General features: G+C 38.3%; 1 protein-coding gene across 1 annotated transcript in view; it reads left to right on the top strand.

The window, feature by feature from the left end:
- GABRB1 (gamma-aminobutyric acid type A receptor subunit beta1) overlaps nucleotides 1-20199 on the top strand; it is a 362575-nt gene that overhangs the window by 319758 nt on the left and 22618 nt on the right. The window contains exons 6-8 of the mRNA XM_023638141.2: nucleotides 10268-10405; nucleotides 10512-10664; nucleotides 14308-14552. Of these exons, the coding sequence (XP_023493909.1) occupies nucleotides 10268-10405; nucleotides 10512-10664; nucleotides 14308-14552 (536 nt within the window). The remainder of the gene's footprint in view (nucleotides 1-10267; nucleotides 10406-10511; nucleotides 10665-14307; nucleotides 14553-20199) is intronic.

The following is a 20199-nucleotide window of genomic DNA, read 5'->3' as shown; positions in this document are numbered from 1 at the left end:
ATCTGTGAAAACCCAGGGCAGGGACTACATACTTTGCATTCACAAATGGGGAAGGCATCACATTTAGAAACTGAATTAATTGGGTCTCAATAAATGTCATCTGAGTGTGAGTGGATAAGGGATATGAGACTAAAAGACATAGATGATACCTAAAAGAAATTAGGAACTGGGCAAATCAGTCAATAAAAATTGAAAAGAAACTCTGACCCAATAGAATGGTAATTTTTAATTTAATGCATTTTATTGCTACCAGCTGCATAATCATAATAACTGAGAGATGTGAAGAATGGTTCGATATCATTTGCTACATGTAGATTTTTGTGAACTCAAAAGCATAGCTAAAATATCATAGACTGTTCTTTTCAAGACGTTAGTGAAAAGATCATAAAGTAAGCATTAAATATACTGAAACAGGTAATTTGTTATAGTTATTTTAGTAATCAATTAGAGTTTCATGTATTTAAATATAAACAGATATTTCTTGCAAAAAAATCTGAATTTGTGACAAGGTATATTAATCACAATTGTTCTAGTTTCATTTAACATAAATGAATTTTAAAATGAAACCTTGTGAGAATTGGTGATCCAAAGCTAAAATCGTCACGAAAAATCTAAAACTCCTGCAACTGAAAGGAGTAAAATTTTCAGGCGATCTCCTGAGTCTCTGCCTATCAGTCTGGAAGATCTTGAGTGCCCTCTACAGGTCATTTAAATAATTTTCACAGATGTGAAGACTCCTCCAGAATATATTTAGACAACTTCTAAAACATAAAAATAACTTACTGGGGTTTTCTTTTTCAAAGAAACTCTAGATGAGGTAACCACTATTAGCTATTTTCATATATATTCTTGGTTATATATACACATACATATATATTTTTATGTTGTTTTCTCTTAACAACATACTGTAAATATTTTGCCATGACAGGTTTCGATGAGTTTTGGGTTTTGCATTTTATTTTGGTTTTTAATGAGTTCTCCAAAACATGTGCTCTATTGACAAATCACCATTTCTTATCAGAATTTTTCAGTGAAGTGACCCTCTTAAAAAAAGGAAAGAAGAATTTAAATAAAATAAAACTAAATTCAGTAACCACTCAGGGTGGATTCACAAGCAACTAGGATGTGCATGACTCTTCAAAATAAAAATACCATGAAGATAATGAATAATTTTCCACATTTAAGATACAACATTGTCATAAAAATTAAATTAGTAACTGAGGTTATTACCTAAACTACTAATCTGGGGTTTCATGCCAACAATAACATTGTCAGAACTGTAAGGCTAAAGTAATATTGCATTTGAATTAGCTGGGTAATTGCCTTGGTTTCCACTTTTACTTGTTTGTGGTTTTATTTACCTCAAAAGTAGTTTACACTTTAGAAAATAAAGATACAGGTGGCACATTAGGTGCTTGTCAAAGTCAGCGGTGACTCCCTTCTCCAAACTAGACCTGATTTTGGTTTTTATTTTTTAATTTTTCTTTTTAAAGATTGACACCTGAGCTAACAACTGTTGCCAATCTTCTTTTTATTTTTTCTTCTTTTTCTCCCCAAAGCACCCCCCCAGTACACAGTTGTGTATTCTAGCTGTGAGTGCCTCTGGCTGTGCTATGTGGGACGCCACCTCAGCATGGCCTGATAAATGGTGCCTTGTCCGTGCCCAGGATCCAAACTGGCGAAATCCCAGTGGAGCACACAAACTTAACCACTTGGCCACAGGGCCGGCCCATGTTTTTATTTTTTTGAATGAAACAGTAATGCACACCTTTAAGGATGTCAAATAGATCAGGCATTCTTAAGCAATATCCAATCTTAAATTGGGTTTTAAAACAATCTTAAAGACATTCAGATACTGACAACTAATTTAGATTCTCTGCTTATGGGGTTAATTTCTTATTCATATGTTCAAGTGAATATGGTCATTCCACTGCTTAGAGAACACAGGCATAAAGGATTTTGCCCACGACCAAACAACTAGTTCAAAATTGAGGGAGGTTTGATCTTCCTTTTTAACCAGAGTGGAAATTACTGGCAGAGGTGACATCCAATCACAATAACTCCAAGACCTCATTTGAGGTGAGTTGAGCAGGCAGAGCCTGCTCCATTCCATGATAGTAATATTAAGCAAAAGTCTGTCTCAATATTGGAACAGAGATTTCTCACAGAACTCTGCAAAGAGTACATGTTTTATTTAGTTGCAATACTATAAGATTCATCTTTTTGAGAAAGTTGTACCCAGATCCAGAACTTAGGAACAGGAGTTAATAGCCCCAATTTATTTCCATCTTTTCCCCAAGTTATTTTTTAAGGAGGGAAGGTGCGAGGACTTGGGATGTTCATTAAATGTATAGACAATGTAAAATGGTTTCAAGACTATAAAAGAAAATTTGACCATTAGCACCCCAGAAAAATCTACTCTGTGATTGCTAATATAAATAGGAAACAATGGGTGGGTAAGGCTTTTTTTCTGAGACATAAAACATTCTCTTCTTTGACTATTAAGACAAAATATAGATGGATGGTAGCCATTTGTTATGAGAAATTTTATTGTTAAGAAACATATAAGACAAATGCTTAATAATAAGATTTTAGCATTTCCAGGGGTGACCATCTTTACCACTGATTTTGGTCATAAAACAACTCTGATTCTGATCTGTAACGAATAGGTTCCCTAAAACATATGCATCTACAAAAATTAATGCAATATAGCTCCATTAGAATTTATTAAAGGAAGCTGGATATTGTGAAGGAAAGGTTACTATCATGAGCTTATACACTTAAGTTAGCACACAAAATGGTTATTGGTGTTGATAGAATGGAATACACCATCCCATTGTTCCAGAAGGTAAGAAAGGTAAATTCTAAGACACTTGAGCTGATGAGATTGATTCAGTCTGGCCAAGTTTCTAGCCCTCGATCCTGTAGAAGGAGAATCAGTAATCTACGGAGGCAGCTTGATTTCTCTAAACACAAGTCAAAACAGACATCACTTTCTTAATTGATAGGATTGCAAAATCATTGAATCAGGAAAATGTGATAAATATATAGATACAGACTGCGGGCTAAAACAATTAGGCAAATATTAAATGGAGAAATGATGGTGCCACTCCACAAAGTGCTGATTAAAGACTTTTGATATCAACCTAGGGGGGTATTGCCGAGAGAGTGTTACAGGGCTCTGTCTTTGTCTCTGCCATTTTACATTTGTCTTAATCAAGAGAATAATGATAAAAGGCATGTTTATCAAATTTGAAGATAACATGAAACTAAGAGGGTGAGCAAATAAGGATCAAAAAAAACTCAACAGGCTAGAACAGCGAGTCAAATTGAATTAGATAAAATTTAATGAGGACAATATTAGATTCCATATTTGAGTCAAAGAAAAAAAAATAATGTGACTGTCAAAAAGCTAATTTGAACTCATGCTGCTTTAATAGAAGACCAGTGACTAGAATAAGAAAAGTCCTGCTCTTCGCTAGCCAGCCACACCAAGAATATCATGAGAACAGGCATGGCATAAAGCATAGAAGAATCTCACCAGCATAGAGCCAGAAAAATAGTAGAGAAGATCAAAAAGGCTCAGACAGAGGTTCAGCCTCAGAGAGGGCACTTGGACAGCCCAAGGGTGTAGCTATTTCATGCAATCCAACCTGGCAGGTAATTTCATCTTGAGAAGTTACAGGTGGCTAGCCATTTTCAAAGTCAAGACAGGCTACAATTGGGGTCAGGAGATGTGATAATGGCAACAGGATTGCCTCCAGTGTGAAATTTAAGAGGAACTGGCTATATTCCAAATAAAGGAAGCTTAGAAGGAAATCTTAGGCAGTGCACTAGAGCCCTATTTGTATCTGGGGTCCAGCCAAGCCATTTTGCCATCAAGCACTGTAGGTAAAATGTCTACATTCGATGAGTTTCTCAAGGGTCTTCAACAAATTATTGGCTCCAAAATATACAAAGAAAACTATAATATTAAAACTAATATTATGTTAGCAAGTCAGCTGCAATCCAATGCTTTTATAGTGACATGTAAATTACGTTTAATGAGGGATGTGAGTGTGTTTGAATGTATTTAATATAATGTGGGAAGGTGTCTCTAAGAGTACCTAAGTGCTTCGAGTCCAAAATTCTTTAAATGGGTATGCTCTAGTGTAGACAAGGTTTAAGGGACTAGGTAGTATTAAGCAGTCAGATATGAAGGAGCAGAACTCTAGAAAGGTCATTCTGGGAATTTACATATTGGCCAAACAGGAGATGCCAAGGCTTGACTGGAGTGGGGAGAAGACTGAGAATTCTGACCTTGCTCCTGGTGCATCAGGTCCTAAATCTGGCTAGAAACAAGGGGGTATCTCAGGGGATGCTTATGAAACCAGAAAACATGCCTGGACTCTAAGATTCCAAATCTGAAGGACACGATATAATTCCAAATCTGCTACTTCCTGATTCCTAAATTGGTCAGGAGTGGCTCAACAACCAGGGCAGGATTAATCTTGGGGGTGAGTCAACCCAATGGGGAAAGTTGCCAGATAACTCAAAAAGAGGTAGAAGAAACCAGGCCAACACATCCACCTCTCAGTTTGGGGCTCTAACTCTTCAAGGGGCATATAAGCATACTGGAAACTACTGAGCAGAGAAAAGATTCACAGACCTAGTGTATCCTGGGGAGGACCAGAGCCTGAAGAAGGAAACATTGAAAGGGATCATGAGAGGTATCCTCAAAACTGGGAGGTGTTATCATGTAGAAAAGGTACTGGGTTTGTTTTCTCTTACCACAAGGTGTAGACAAGGATCAGGTGGTGAATGCTCTCCAAGAAGACGAATCTTTGCTTGTTATAAGGACTTATTTTCTAATGACTACCTAGAAACCTAATTAACTATTGAGTTGGCTGAGAAAATAGAGAGATGGCCATCCCTAGGGACTGAGTGATCACTCGAATGGTGAGTTGTCAGGTAGGAGTCAAAAGTCAAACATGAAGTGGATTGTTGCATAGATTTGTACGTATAGCTTCTTAATACTGTGAGAATCCTTTAAAAATCTGGCTTCCATAGTGTGTTTGCTGCTTCTTAGGACATCACAGAGGTAAAGAGATATCTAAGAAAGGAATACAAAGTAGCCTTTAGAATAAGTGTTACAGCAGGTTTGGAGTCACTGGAAGGATTAGACCCACTTGGCTTTCTTATCTACTCCTGAGATGCATCATTACCAATATCCAGTAACCTTGTAATGGAAAGGATCTACACAGTTATAGGAGAAGAGATATTGATAAATTCCTAATATTTCTGCCCTCCTGTGAAAATAGTATGAGGAATTAGGGAGTGGAAGACTACTAAATTTATTTCAATAGGTCATTTTCTAACCAGAAAGGAAATGTTGATCATGAGGGTGACTTCAATTGGTGCTAGTAATGACTGACATAAACAGGAAGGGAAAATATTGGCTCCAATAACTGGACCAGCCACTCTCCACTCAGCATTTCTTGTTTGCAAACAGCTAAAATAGAGAGGGAAATCTCTCCTGCAACTTTTGAGCACATGTCCTGGGTTTCTCTAGAACTGGACCAACTTGGATCACGTACCTATTTCCAAGCAATTAATTTGGCCATGGGACTGCTATGACCTAATTGTCTTAGATTTGGGTTATTGCCTAACCCTGAGCCAGTCATCATAGCAAAGGGGATGATATTTTAACAATTGGCCTAAGTCAATCACGCCTCACACCATGAAGCTTGAGATGAGGCTATGGCTTCTCCACAAAGGGAAATACATTTATTAATGCCCACTCATGGATTAGAAGCTAAATCTCTCCATTATCTAAAACACAGTTAAGAACAATTTTAGACCATCCTCCCAGAACTATTCAGCACTGTGTGGAGTAATTTTTATTTCCAGATTAGAAAATGCATCCAAAATAGAGTGTTTCAAATAGCAAGGAGGAACACTAACATCCAGATACTTCTACATTTGTACCAGCTTCATGCATCTTTATCCATTGACATCAACTTAATTTTATGTGCACTTTCTGCACCAGTCCCCAGGGGCTGTGAGGAAATTTTGAGAACTTCTGTGTAGTTATTGTTGCTAGGAAACAGCATCTTTAGTATCCAAGTGTTCGAGCTTTGAGATGCTGTATGAAGTCACTGGTTCATAAAGGAAAACCTTTGGCAAATAGGTTGTTTAGGTGCGTAAACTGATATTCGCTTTCTGTGGCAAAATATTCTTGCCTAACCTTTCAATAATAGTGTATTTCTAGGCCTCTATTTTTTCCTTTGGATCCAGCTGCCATGATTGCTCCCATGAACACTCAAGCATCTACCCGAAAAAGAGTGAGCATTCTTTTCTTTCCCAAATCACCTATAATTATCTCAGTGCTTTGAACACTAAGTTTAATGGGTTTTAGTTAAACAAAGTGCAAGTGATCTTGGAAATATAGACCCAGACTACTGACTATATAAATTGTTGAATACTGTTAAAATTTGCATTGATTGATAGCCATATTCTAGCTCTCTTATTGTGCATCACATTGAAGTGTTCTGCATTCGTCAGAAGTGAGAGATGATGAGAGGTGCTGTTTTGGCTCACCCGCTGTCTTCTCCCCTCTCTACCTCAAACTGAAAACCATCTCTGGACTCTCAACTCTAGTCGTTGCTTACATGTTTCTCCCCTCAGATCCTATAACTCAAAGATGACCTTGAGGTTGTAATTTACTACCTAGTAAACTAAATGAACAGGCAGCTTTCTCCATTTCCTTGGTGCCCAGACCCACCTGTAAGGCCCCTCTGAGGACAATCATCATAATCAAGGCATGAATCCAGCTCAAGAATGCTACCAAATAAGTTACCTATATCAGGTTACCAGTTTGGGACAATAAATTTAAGACTCTTAAACAGCAAACAATATTCAACAATTCATTTATTCAAAAATATGTACTGGATACTTACATAGAATCTTTCTAGGCATCAGGAATTTTTTTAATGAATAAAATAAGGTGCTTGTTTCTAAAAACTTATAATGAGGGATGGAGGAGACAAAAGCAGAGATAAACAAAATGATATGTAAACAGATGAAATATTTCCTTGATAAGATGTGCTGTGTAACTGATGAGATTCCATCAGGAAAGCAGGAAACCACTCAAGATTTTTCAAAAAGGAATTTAATAGAGAAACTTAGTTACAAAGATTGGAAGAGCAAAAGAAGGAGGGATAAAAGGATGCTGAAGGAGAAAAGCCAGAAGCCGCTAAGAGCCCTGTGCTAGAGGCCATGAGTCTGAATCAGCTGGATCCTATTAGACAAACTGTTCGAGTTGTTTGTGGAGTTGCCAAAAGAGGTGCTGTGAGAGTCTGAAACACCCCACTGCCCTGGCAGCCATCACCAGCAACTGCGGCACTACCGCACTGCCAGAGCCAAATCAAGAGCCTCCCCTCCCCCTCACCTTCTAATCTTCAGGCAGCTCTTCCTAGGGACAGCACCTAACATGAAGCCAGGAGATGTGGAGCCCAGCCCCAGCAGTACAGAGCAAGGTGTAGAAAGAGGGATAGGAGGCACAGAAACAGCAAATGAATGGCTGGTATAAGCCACAGCAGAGGTTGTGATGAAAAGCTCTGGTAATCCCAAACCTGGAGCAAATAATTCTCCCCTAAAAGAGAAATAGAGTGTAATGATCTAGTTTCTGTTACAGATAACAGAAGCCCGTTTGGCTAGCTTAAGCAGGAAGAGATTTAATTTAGGGAAGTGGTGCTTACAAAATTAATGGACTAAAGTTGTAGGCTCTAGGCTGGGCCCAGAACCACATGCCGACTGGCCCTCCAAGGGTACTGACTGGTAGCTCCATCCCAGTCAGGAAGCTGGTAATCAGGTAGCTTCATCCACCATGTTGACTCCAGGACCTCGGAAAGCTAAAATCAGAACTCCTGGTTCCAGAGCGATGTGTACTGTTTGAGCTGCACCAACAAAATGAGTGCCTCAAACACCATCTCTGACATCACTTACTCCATCTAATCCAGGGAACCTAAATCATATCCACAACCTTAGTTGCAAGGGAATCTGGAAAATGTAGTTTTTAGCTTTCCTAAAGATGAGAATACATGCTAGGAGAAGTCAGTCCACAGAATACCTGCCACAGAAGGATTCAGAAAGGAATTTTCTGGTGAAATATGTAACATTTGAGGTGAAATTGCAAGCTCCAAGAGGGCTGGAGCCACATTAGTTTTATTCACACTGTACCCCCAGTACTTTCCCACCACCTGAGACATAGTCAGCTCTCAATAAATCTACTCATTGAATGAGTAGAGACACACACATAGGTTAGTACCTTGTTGTCAGGTTATGGTTGGTAGCACAGAGCCAGGAGTCCTGATCACGAGAAGCAAGAATGCAATATTCTACAAACTTTCATTGGATACTGACTATATCCTGGGAACACAGTGCATATGCTTGATAACGAGATACAAAAATTAACGAGAACCAGTCCCTGACTTCAAGTTGCTCAAAGCCTGGTGGGAGAAAAATAGATAAGCCAAGGAAAATTCAACATGGTTCCACGCTTTGTTCAAGGCAAGCACATAGTCGAGGTGATGAAAGTCAGTCAGAACTACTTGCCTTAGGTATCTGCCTACACTTCCTACACACCATCATGGCTACCTAATCACTTTACTCTTCTGGGCCCAGTTTTACCTTTGCATACAAAAATCTTTGAAGATTTTATAGTGTTTGTATATATTCAACTTTGCCCTGTAAAGTCCAGTGTTCTTGCTAAAAGTGAGTTGCTTATTGAGTAAATTTCATGAAGTAAATCATGTTCCCACTGACATCATCCTACCTTTATCTTATTCTCTCTGTATGTTATTCGCCCTACATGTTATTTCCTCTGCCAGGCAGGCCTGCTCCACCCATCCGGCCAAATCTTCTGCAAACCCATCTCTAACTCCCGCGGGTCAACAATTTGCCCAGACTGCTGTTAGACCATGACCTCTTGAAAAACAGGGCCAAGTCTAACCCACTGCACATACTCAGAGCCTAGAAGAGTGCTTGGCACATAGTTAGCACTCAAAATATGTGTGTTGGATTGTTGAATATAGTTTTCATTGATTTGCCTTGCCAGATTAGAGGTGGTGGTGTTCTGTGCTTCAGCAGGGATCCTGATGGATAGCTAGGAAGATGAGAAGTTGGATCCAAAGAAGTTGTTCCTGGCAGGTAAAGCAAAGACATCATGCTAGAGCACTCAAGAAGCGAAGTGAGCAAGCAGGTGCTGTTGATGGGCAGCCCTGAACACAGAAGCTGTGTTCTATCAGCCCTGTTTTTCACTCCTTACCAGAAATAGCCCATCCAAGGGCCATAAAGTTAATGCCGTCATAGGCATAATGACGTCAAAAGCTCTAGGTAAATCCAGCCCCAAACTAGGACAAGAGCAGAGGTTCATGTTCAAGCTTTGATCTATAAATAGTGTTTCTCTCCACAGAGAATCTCTATATACTGGGTTTAAAAAATTCCTCCCTAACAAATACTTACAGTTCAAATATTCTGTGTTGCCAACTAAAAGCAAAATCATGTGCAGTCTAGCTCAGAACAGGACAGCTATTCATTTGTGAAATGTGAGGAGCCTAACAAGAACTGGCCTGAATGAAAGAGCACCCCAGGCCCGTATAAAGGTGAGCAAAGAGTATGCCATATGCTCATCTAAAACCCACTCCCAATCACGTCAGACAAGAAGAGAGCTTTAAATTTGGGCTATATTGTCTTTGCTCCTTAAAGGATTTTTTTATACTAAATTTACTTATTTTGATTCCATCTATCTTTATGAAAAAGTTTACCTCTCATGCCATCTTCCTAAATAGATGTTACCGAGGCATTTTTCATCATACCAAAAAGGTCCATGGGAGAAATTTCTCTCAGGTCTGGCATCAGCACTTCTTCTTCCAAGACAATTGGTTTGTTTTTATCCCATGGGCATTGCAAATTTTTTAACTGATCCGATTTGTGTTACTTAATAGAAAGGCACTTTTACGACTCTGAAGAGAGACAGGTTCAGATAGTCCTGGAAGCCCATTTCCTCCTACCTGTTAGGAAGCAGACTCAACAGATCTGAGCTAACTCCACAGGAGCACTGGCTGGTCCCAGATGCAGAGTTCCTAAGGCTATATCTTTCTGACAAGGCCATCTCCAGCTTACCCTCACTTGCTGGGAATTTCCTCTCCAGCTCCCAGGCTGTCTTCAAAATGAATTTCTAGACCAACTGAACTCTGTTTGACTATGCTATATTTCTTGTTTGCAGATGGCTATACAACTGACGACATTGAGTTTTACTGGAATGGAGGAGAGGGAGCAGTGACCGGAGTTAATAAAATTGAGCTTCCTCAGTTTTCAATTGTCGACTACAAGATGGTGTCCAAGAAAGTGGAGTTTACAACAGGTGAGGATGTTTCCTCCAAAATGAATTAGGGGCACTGTGAAAGGAAGAAGATGTTTCCAATCAAATGATGATCTGATTGTTTTCTTTTTTTTTTCCCCCAATTCAGGGGCATATCCACGACTGTCACTAAGTTTTCGTCTAAAGAGAAACATTGGTTACTTCATTTTGCAAACCTACATGCCTTCCACACTGATTACAATTCTGTCCTGGGTGTCTTTTTGGATCAACTATGATGCATCTGCAGCCAGAGTTGCATTAGGTAATGCATTCCCAGACTTGCGGAGAGCTGGTGGGATGTAGCTTCAAACAACCAACCAATCCTGCCCTGGTGGTCTAGTGGTTAAGACTGGGTACTCTCACAGCCGTGGCCCCGGTTCATTTTCCAATCAGGGAACCACACCACCCATCTTTTAGTTGTCATACTGTGGCAGCTGTGTGTTACGGTGATGCTGAAAGCTATGCCACCAGTATTCCAAATGCCAAGAGGGTCATCCATGGTGGACAGGTTTCAGTGGAGCTTCCAGACTAGACAGACTAGGAAGAAGGACCAAGCCACCCACTTCCAAAAATTAAGCCAAAAACATTATGAACAGCAGTGGAGCATCATCTGAGATGGTGCCAAAAGATGATGGTGCAAAAGATCGAGCAGGGTTCCACTCTGCTGTACACAGGGTCTCTAGGAGTCAGAATCCACTCAAGGGCACAAACAACAAAAAACCAACCAATGTTAGGAATTATAGGCAAAGGCTTCTCTCATAACAAGCCAAAGAATGAGATTACCATTGACAATAAAAGATCTAAGTGTTAGTACTTACAGAGTGAATGTTTTACAATGTAATATCTTTTTAGCATTTACCAAATTTTAAAAAATCTTGGAGTACGTTAAGCACTATACAAGTGTTTCTTAGAGTATATTTTTGAGTTCTCATTACGCTAATTTTTCCTAACTTTGTGAAAATTTCTTCTTTGATCCCTGCTTTTTACAGTGGCGAACATTTACAATATATTATTCTCAATGGACTTGGAGAAAGCTACACCATGCGACTATTAACAAGTTTTGTCAATTATTGGGAAATACTATCTTTCGAATATTAACTAAAATTAAATAGTATCGATCTGAGTCTTCCTTAAATGAAGCTCACTGCACTTGAATAAGGCACAGACAATTCATCAGCTGTATTAATGATCCGTGATCAGGACAGAATAAAAATGGTTTCCTTCCTGGCGGAAAAAACATCAGAATTAATCTTGCTATGGTTAAGTAATTGCTGCAAGCTGAAAGGCTATATTTGAGACTTTTAAAGGGTTCCTTAGGAAGTTAGAATACGTAATGTCTGTTTGATGAATCTGGGCATTTGTAGGTCTGCCTCGTTATTCGATCCTGGAGCCATTTCAGTTATCACTTTCTGGGGCCTATTCACACACACGCACACACACGCAAATACAAAAGAGCATCTTTCTGGCTAAGCTGACATCTACATCGTTTCTCTTCTGAGACTATCCAATTGGGTTAGATAATCAGCATATCCTTTCACACCTAGACTAATTCTCATCTCTACAGCTTATTTCTAATGACTGAGTACATAATGCTCACAAAGTTCACTGCTGGCAGTCCCTTGTCAACCTTTGAACACTCCAAGGCTAAGAAAAGTGAACAGTTTATCATATCATACATATATGTCTGCACATATTATGTGAACGTGAACATGAGTGTGTATATGCTATAGTTAAGGAAAAGACATTGGATGATGTCCACAGTAGGGAGTAACAATTGTCAAGGTCATGAATTGTGGTTCTATTTACACTTCTATCTTCAAAGCTAATGATATTTTGATTAGAGATGTCTGTACATAAAGATACTGACATAACTTCTTTGAAATATAAAACCTGTGATATTTTAAAACTTATCTAAGTAAAAAAGACACTCATTTACCAACACTTTTTGCTTAAAAATTTAAAACAAGGAGTGGCCAGCTCTGTGACCAAATAGTTAAGTTTGCACACTCCACTTCAGCAGCCCAGGGTTTCACTAGTTTGGATCCTGGGAGCGGACTTGGCACTTCTCATCAAGCCACACTGAGGCGGCATCCCACATAGCACAACCAGAAGGACCTGCAACTAGAATATATAACTATGTACTGGGGGGCTTTGGGGAGAAGACAAAGGAAAAAAAAAGAGAAGATTGGCACCAGATGTTAGCTCAGGTGCCAATCTTTAAAAAAAAAAAATTTAAACTAAGGAATAGAAGCAGAAATGCAATTAGCGGACTCGTAAATGAATCGTTTGTTTCTGTCAGGGACATTAGCTAGAATTATATTAGGTGAAATTTAAAATTTTATTCAAAGAAATAGTAAGACCACAGATGACGGCATTTCACATCAGTCCAGCACATTTGAACTCATCACTGATCTGAACCATTTTCACTTTTCACATGATTGTCCTGACTTCCTACATTATCTTTTCTCCTGAAAGTTAAATAGTCAAATTAGAGAATCTTATTCTTCAATAATCTGATTGGCAAATGAATGCTAAACTAGTTTTTTCTCTTTTCATTTTCTACCTTCCACTCCCTTTGCCAGCTTTCCTTTGTCTTAATATGCATTTCATACTTCTTGTCTTTATTGTTAAGAGCTGCCATCAAGTTTCAGATTTTACTTTCTCATCATTCTGCTTTTATTTTAAATGGCATTGTGTAACACCTCCTTGCTTTGTTGCCCCTAGCTGAACAATCTACAACAAAATAACTAATCTCAGAATTTCTGTTTACTCAGCTATCAATTGGGAATAATACACCTGCCCTAATCCTACTCAGCAGTGTGTTATGACAGCCATATAAGATAATCTGGAACTGTGTTTAAAACTGTAAAAACACTACAGATATGTGTAACGTTAATAATGCAGCACAAACTATCTATGTGAGATTCCAAATTATTTTTCACTTCTTGTTTTTCCCAATTATCATTCCATCATCACCATCTCAACACAAAATATTATGCAGGCATGCAAACATATTGTTAAGAATGTAATGTTTGACTCTAGGGAACTAATTCCTTCTGGTCTCTGGAATCAAGCAACTAGAGATAATGTTTGAAAAACGAAAGCAACAAGATCATATTATGTCTAAAAAAATACACAAATCAAATATTTCATACAAATCATGAACTTTTTTTTTTTAAAGATTGGCACCTGAGCTAACAACTGTTGCCAATCTTCTTTTTTTCTTTTTTTGCTTTTTCTCCCCAAATCTCCCCAGTACGTAGCTGCATATTTTAGTTGTGGGTCCTTCTAGTTGTGGCATGTGGGACGCTGCCTCAGCATGGCCTGATGAGCGGTGCCATGTCCACGCCCAGGATTCGAACCGGCGAAACCCTGGGCCGCCTGCAGCGGAGCGCGCCAATTTAGCCACTCGGCCGCGGGGCGGCCCCCCCCCGAGCTCTCTTATTTGCTTCTTCCTTTGGTGTTGTCTCACTGTGAACGGTACATTATTATTTTAAAAAGCAACACTGACTTTGTGACCTGGATGTATTATAGACTCATACAAAGGGAAAAAAAAGAGAAGATTGGCACCAGATGTTAGCTCAGGTGCCAATCTTTAAAAAAAAAAAAATTTAAGCTAAGGAATAGAAGCAGAAATGCAGTTAGCGGACTCGTAAATGAATCGTTTGTTTCTGTCAGGGACATTAGCTAGAATTATATTAGGTGAAATTTAAAATTTTATTCAAAGACTATATAGGGAGCCTGCAGCTTTCTCTTTCAAAATGTCTGCCCTTTTTGCTCAGTGGTTTATTGCATTACTGCCATCATTTAGGGGCACGAATAATGGAATGTCATCTGTCCTCTCGATCTTAAAGAGGGCGACTTAAGAAGTGCATTCAGCTAAGCTGTGTCTTTCCGTTTCATAGGCATCACCACGGTGCTGACAATGACGACCATCAGCACTCACCTCAGGGAGACCTTGCCAAAGATCCCTTATGTCAAAGCGATTGATATTTACCTGATGGGCTGCTTTGTGTTTGTGTTCCTGGCTCTGCTGGAATACGCCTTTGTCAATTACATCTTCTTTGGAAAGGGACCCCAGAAAAAGGGAGCTGGTAAACAAGACCAGAGCGCCAATGAGAAGAACAAGCTGGAGATGAATAAAGTCCAGGTAAGGTATTAAATATTCCTAAAGATTCTTCCAACATTTATCAGCAGCATGGTGCTCAGAGCTCTTGTAACACAAAAAAAAAAAGTATAAAATATTAGTTCTTCTTTAATAAGACTCAAACAACCCCTCATTTTACATATTCAAGAACTGAGGATTGAAGAAGTTAGGTTGCAGGTTACATAGATTAATAACATACTGGGGCCTAAAAGTCAACCCCAAGTCCATTGTTCTTTATTCTAAACCTTATGGTTGTAAAACTATATGTAAAAGAATAATGCCAGATCTGCTTGATAAATAAATGAGAGAACTAAAGTGAATAAACTCCACCATTAAGCGGAAATGAGGCAATATAGCACAGTGGGTACAACCACAGACTGGAATCAAATTGCCTGGGTTTGATCCCCAGCTCTGCCACTTACTGGCTTTAAAACTTCAAGTAAATCAACCTATGTGACTCTTTATCTAACCTCTGTTCTCCATGTCATCATCCAGAGAATGGAGATTATGATAGTACCTATCTCTCAGAGTTGTTGTAAAGACTGAACGAGGCTTTTTTTTTAAGTCTAGTATTTGGAACAATACCTGGAACACAGTAAGCACTCAATAAGTATTGGCTATTATTATTATATACAAGATACCGTTACTATTTTTCTTCTGTTTTACAATGGTGGATTTTGTGACATGCACTTTTACTGGGTAAAATTTAATTAAAATTAATGCTCTGTTTATTCTTTAAAAAAATCTCCGTAGCCTCTACTTCTATGCTATTTTTCACTGAAATCAACTTAAAATTATACACATTGAAATACTGTATCCACTAAAAATGGTTTTCAAGATGGTACACAGGGTGACGATGCAAATATTTTTTCAGTTGGGAGTTATACTGAGTGTTGGGGATACTGCTCTGAATGAAACAAATTTCTTGCCCTCGTGGAGTTGAGATTCTAACACAGGAAAACAGTCAACAAACACACAAAGTATCAAGAGGATAATTTCGGTTAGTAGTCAGGGCTATGAAGAAAGTAAAACAGAGTAATAGGCAAAAGAATGATTTGGGTCAGATCCAAGGTAACAGGGAACTTTGATCAGGTGATCAGGAAGACCTCTCTGAGGAATTGCCATTTGATCTGAGACCTAAGTGATGAAAAGCAGCTAACCATGCCATGTCCATTCCAGGCAAAGGAAATTGCAAGGACAAAGGAATTGCTTGCTGTGTTAAAGCACTGAGGGAAGAGCAGTGTGGCAAGAGTATAGTAAGTGAGAGAGAAAGCAGAGCAGTATGAGATGTGGTTGCAGAATCAAGCGGAACCCAAATTATGTGCCTTCAAGGTGTATCTTCTCGCTCTTTAGTAGGATATCAAATTTGTATAAACACTGCCAAGAATTTCAAAAATTATAAGTGAAGAAAACATACAGATTCAGCCAAATGGTCAAAATTCAAAACAACGCATTCAAATAAATATTTACTCTTATGTGAAACACTATGGCTGTTGCTAAAGGAGAAGGAGTTGGCATGATATTTGCCCCTGAGAATCTCCTGATCTTGGTGGAGGAGGAAATTATACTCTTATGAGGTGACTGGATTATAAAATGAGACAGGACAGCGCCTAGCTTGAGGAGTATATCTAGGAGGAAGAAGTTTCCCATTGTCTGATTGTAACCATACCAGCTTTCCAAGTATTTTCGCAGTAGTTTTCACGGTCACCTCTTTTCTATTTTCATCCCCATCTCAGTTGTCTTCTAAACCCATTAGCTAGTCATCTGCATAGCTTGGAATGTGTGTTAATTGATATATCATGGGCGAAAGCCCTACATAAATAAAGTGGGTTACGTTCTCTGGTAGGAAACTTCCGAAGATATGCACTGAATGGACACTCAAAGACAGGTAGAATTTGGGAAGGTAAAAAGGAAAAACTGGGGCCTTTCAATTGGCTAGAAAAGCAGTGTTCTCTGGAGAGGTAATTAAATAGAAAGGTCAAGCAAGCTGAAATCTATCTATTCTGCTAAAATTAAAAGATTATAAAACAAACTTTAACCATACTCTTTGGGCATTTGCCTTGATTCCACCCCAGAATATGAGGACTTTTCTAAGGTGCTAAGGGACAAGTTAAGGCAGGAGGAAACGCTCACATGCCATTTCATAGCTGGATGTATAATACATACTGCTCTGAAAGGACTTCATGAGTGGCTAATAAATAAGTAAAGTGTTCCCACCTGACTGATCTTTATTTCATAAGCAGGCTGTTTGAGTAACACTGGGCTTAAACACAGTAAGATCTCATTGGATCTCAAATCAGGAATCTTTTACTCAAGGTGAAACGACTTTTTTTATTTGAATTCTAAAAGAAAGAGTACAAAAATCTCTCAATTGTCGGGAGATGAAACTCTTAAAAAAAGAAAAAAGGTGTTTTTATCCATGGGAAACTAGATTAGGAACTCCACAAATACTTTTCACAGAAACATAAGTGGACAAAGTTATGCTAAAAAGCAAAAACAAAAATCATCCTAAGATATGATGGAGCAGTTTGTATCAGACTGACCCTCCAATAGATTAAAAATTTCAAGCCCTGAGCAAAATTTTAAAAATCTGCTTGAAGACACAGGAGAGTAACTGAAACAAGCACAAATTAGAAGAGAATCAACCCTCACATGACGGGAACTACACTATGTGAAATCTGTGTTTGTACGGCTTTTCCACCCAGGATGCTCTCCAGTCTGGGGATGTGGGACAGCTAAACACTGCAGTTTTATTGGTCTAATGAATCAGAGCGTGGAGTTTGATACTTTCAGAGTTTCTGGAGATTTTTAGAAAGAAGTGAGCCACAGGGAAAGCTTAAAATCTGAGCATAAACTTCCCATGAACCCTTGGTTGATTCCTCAACTACAATTGTACGGGTAAAATGCCAAGAAGTTCAAAAGGGAAAAACAGCCAAAAGACTGGGGTAAAAAAAGCAATGAATAGAGATTTCAGCTATTATCCACCATATCAAAGTCAGAGTTTGGAGTCTGAATCCAGCCCTTTAGGGCAGGTTGATAAATACATTAGGCTTTCCACTAAAACCCCAAAAAGATCACACCTTAGGAGTAAAGACTAAGTCACAAGAATAATTCCCTTAACTCTCCCTGAGTTAAGGGAAAAACTATAGTAGACTCACCCTAACGACACAGAAAACCAAGTCCCTGCACATTCTAGGTGATCTTTTAGTAATTAAACTACAGAACTACAAAACTCAACACTTTCCAGGGAAGGGAACATAGTCCAGAGTCTCTACAGTGCGTCGTCAACATACTAGGATAAAATTAAAAATTACCAGATATTAGAAGAACCAGGAAAATATGCCCATAGTCAAGAGAAAAAAATTTAGTTCATAGAAACAGAGCTGCAAAAGTCCCAGATGTTGGCTTAAAAAATGACTATAATTAATAATCATAATAACTATAATTAATACATTTAGAAGTTCATAGAAAATAGCCAAAAACTGGACACAATCAAAATATCCTATAGCAGGTGAATGGTTAAACAAACTGTGGTACATTCATACCATGGAATACCAGCCCAATATAAAGTAATGAACTATTGATACATGCAATGACTTGTGTGGATCTCAAGGGCATTATGCTTAGTGAAAAAGCCAATCTTAAAAGATTATATACCATATAATTCCATTTATATAATACTCCTAAAATAACAAAATTAGAGAGATGAATAGCAAATGAGTGGCTGCCAGGAGTTAGTGAGAGTGGTGGGGTTGGGGGAGATGGGTGCGATTGATTATAAAGAGGTAGCATGAGGGAGAACTTCGCAGTGGTTACATAGTTCTGTATCTTGATTGTTGTGCTGGTTACATGAATCTACACATTTAATAAAATTACATGGAATTATACACACTTTATACCAACGTCAGTTTTCTGGTTTTGATATTGTACAATAGTTAAGTAAGATGTAATCAATGGGAGAAACTGGGTGAAGGGTACATGGGACCTCTCTGTGCTATCTTTGCAACTTTCTAGGAATCTACAATAATTTCAAAATAAAAAGTTTAAAATAAAGTCCATAGGAAAAGATTAATACAATATATGAAGAGATGAGGAGTATCAGAAAAGGAATTGAAATTATAAAAAAGAACCAATGGAAATCATAGAATTGAAAAATTCTTAAGATGGATTAGCATCATATTTTGAACACAAAAGAAAGGATTAGTGAAATTGAAGGTAATATTGGCCTTCTCTCAATTTTTCCATTGCATCAGTTCTTATCAGAAATGCTACTACCTCAGGGATGCCTTAACTGACACCCCCACTGTTGGCTTATATTTGGTACCATTGTTATTTGTTCTCATGGCATGGTGTACTTTTCCGCCATAGGATTTAACCACAATAGTGAGTATATGTTTATTTGGGTAATTATTTTTTTAACATCTATCTCTCTGTTAGACTGCAAGCTTCCTGAAGATTGGCACCAATCCTTGTCTGTTATGTTTATTGTTCTTTCCTCAGTGGCTAGAACAGAGAAAAACCAGATAAGTACTTGTTGAATGAATAAATGCTAGATAGGCCTTGTTCATTCAAGGTGAGTTCTTAGATGCCACACCAGGTGTTGAGTGTTACGTCATAATGTTTTGTAAAATTCTTATATATTGATAAGTAAGAAAAAGTATAGTCCACTTCAACGTCTGCCTGTCCCAGACTTTCTTATTGTTTCTATCACTTTTTTTAACGTTTTTTACAGCATGTTTTATATCAAGCTTTGCTATTCTTTCTGAATCACAATGTCATATAACATCAGATAGACATAATCTTCAAAGGAGTGCTCTGGCTTAGATTTTATAAACTTCTTCATATTTAGATGGAACCCTAATGCAGTGTTATCATCTCAGGCAATTTATAATCATCCCGGCAGCTGCTTAGGTTTTCCAGTTCCTAACTTTCTTCTCCTCTTCTAAAACCAGAGGCTCAGACAGACAATGTGTCAGTAAAAATCAAGGGTATTACTTCATCTGTTCAGTGTATCATCTCCAGCCATTAACATAATAATGCAAACTGTGTGGCGTTTAAAAATGCTATTCCCTGGTTAAATTAAAAAATAGAAAACTATATGGGATTTTTCCTACATATAATGGTTGGATGATCCTCCTCGTTCCTTTTAGATACTTGTAAACAATTGAATTCGAAAGACATATGTGCTGTGGTGGCAGACAAGTTTCATTTGAGGGATCCCTAACATTTGCCCTGGTACCCTAGAGCACAGAGAGGTGTTGATCATTTATTACACATTACCTTTGATAGCCTTGGCTGGGCAGTCATGTCATGGGGTATCTGTACTAAAGCTCCAAAAGTGCTTGCTCTGTCTTGATTTATGTTTCCACCAGCTGCACTGAAGCATCTTTTTATATGAGTACAGATGCTGAATCCAGACATTAGGAGAGTTTCGACCTCCACGGTGATAAAGACTGTAGATTCATGAACCCCTCAGGTATCATTTGAAACTAGAGATAGTATTTAGAGTTTTGAAAGATAGATTTCACAGCACAACTAGGCTGTTTAAGTGAGTTACTTCTGGGCCACCTTTATACTAATCCAGAACATATATGGTTGTATCTGTTTGCCGCAATGCCTGCCCATTTGCAAATAGATCCCCCTAAGATGG

The sequence above is a fragment of the Equus caballus genome, chromosome 3 (genome assembly GCF_041296265.1).
Source record: "Equus caballus isolate H_3958 breed thoroughbred chromosome 3, TB-T2T, whole genome shotgun sequence".
NCBI classification, from domain to species: domain Eukaryota; kingdom Metazoa; phylum Chordata; class Mammalia; order Perissodactyla; family Equidae; genus Equus; species Equus caballus.
The sequence above is the reverse complement of the archived record's forward strand: the minus strand, read 5'-3'. Positions and strand labels throughout refer to the sequence as shown.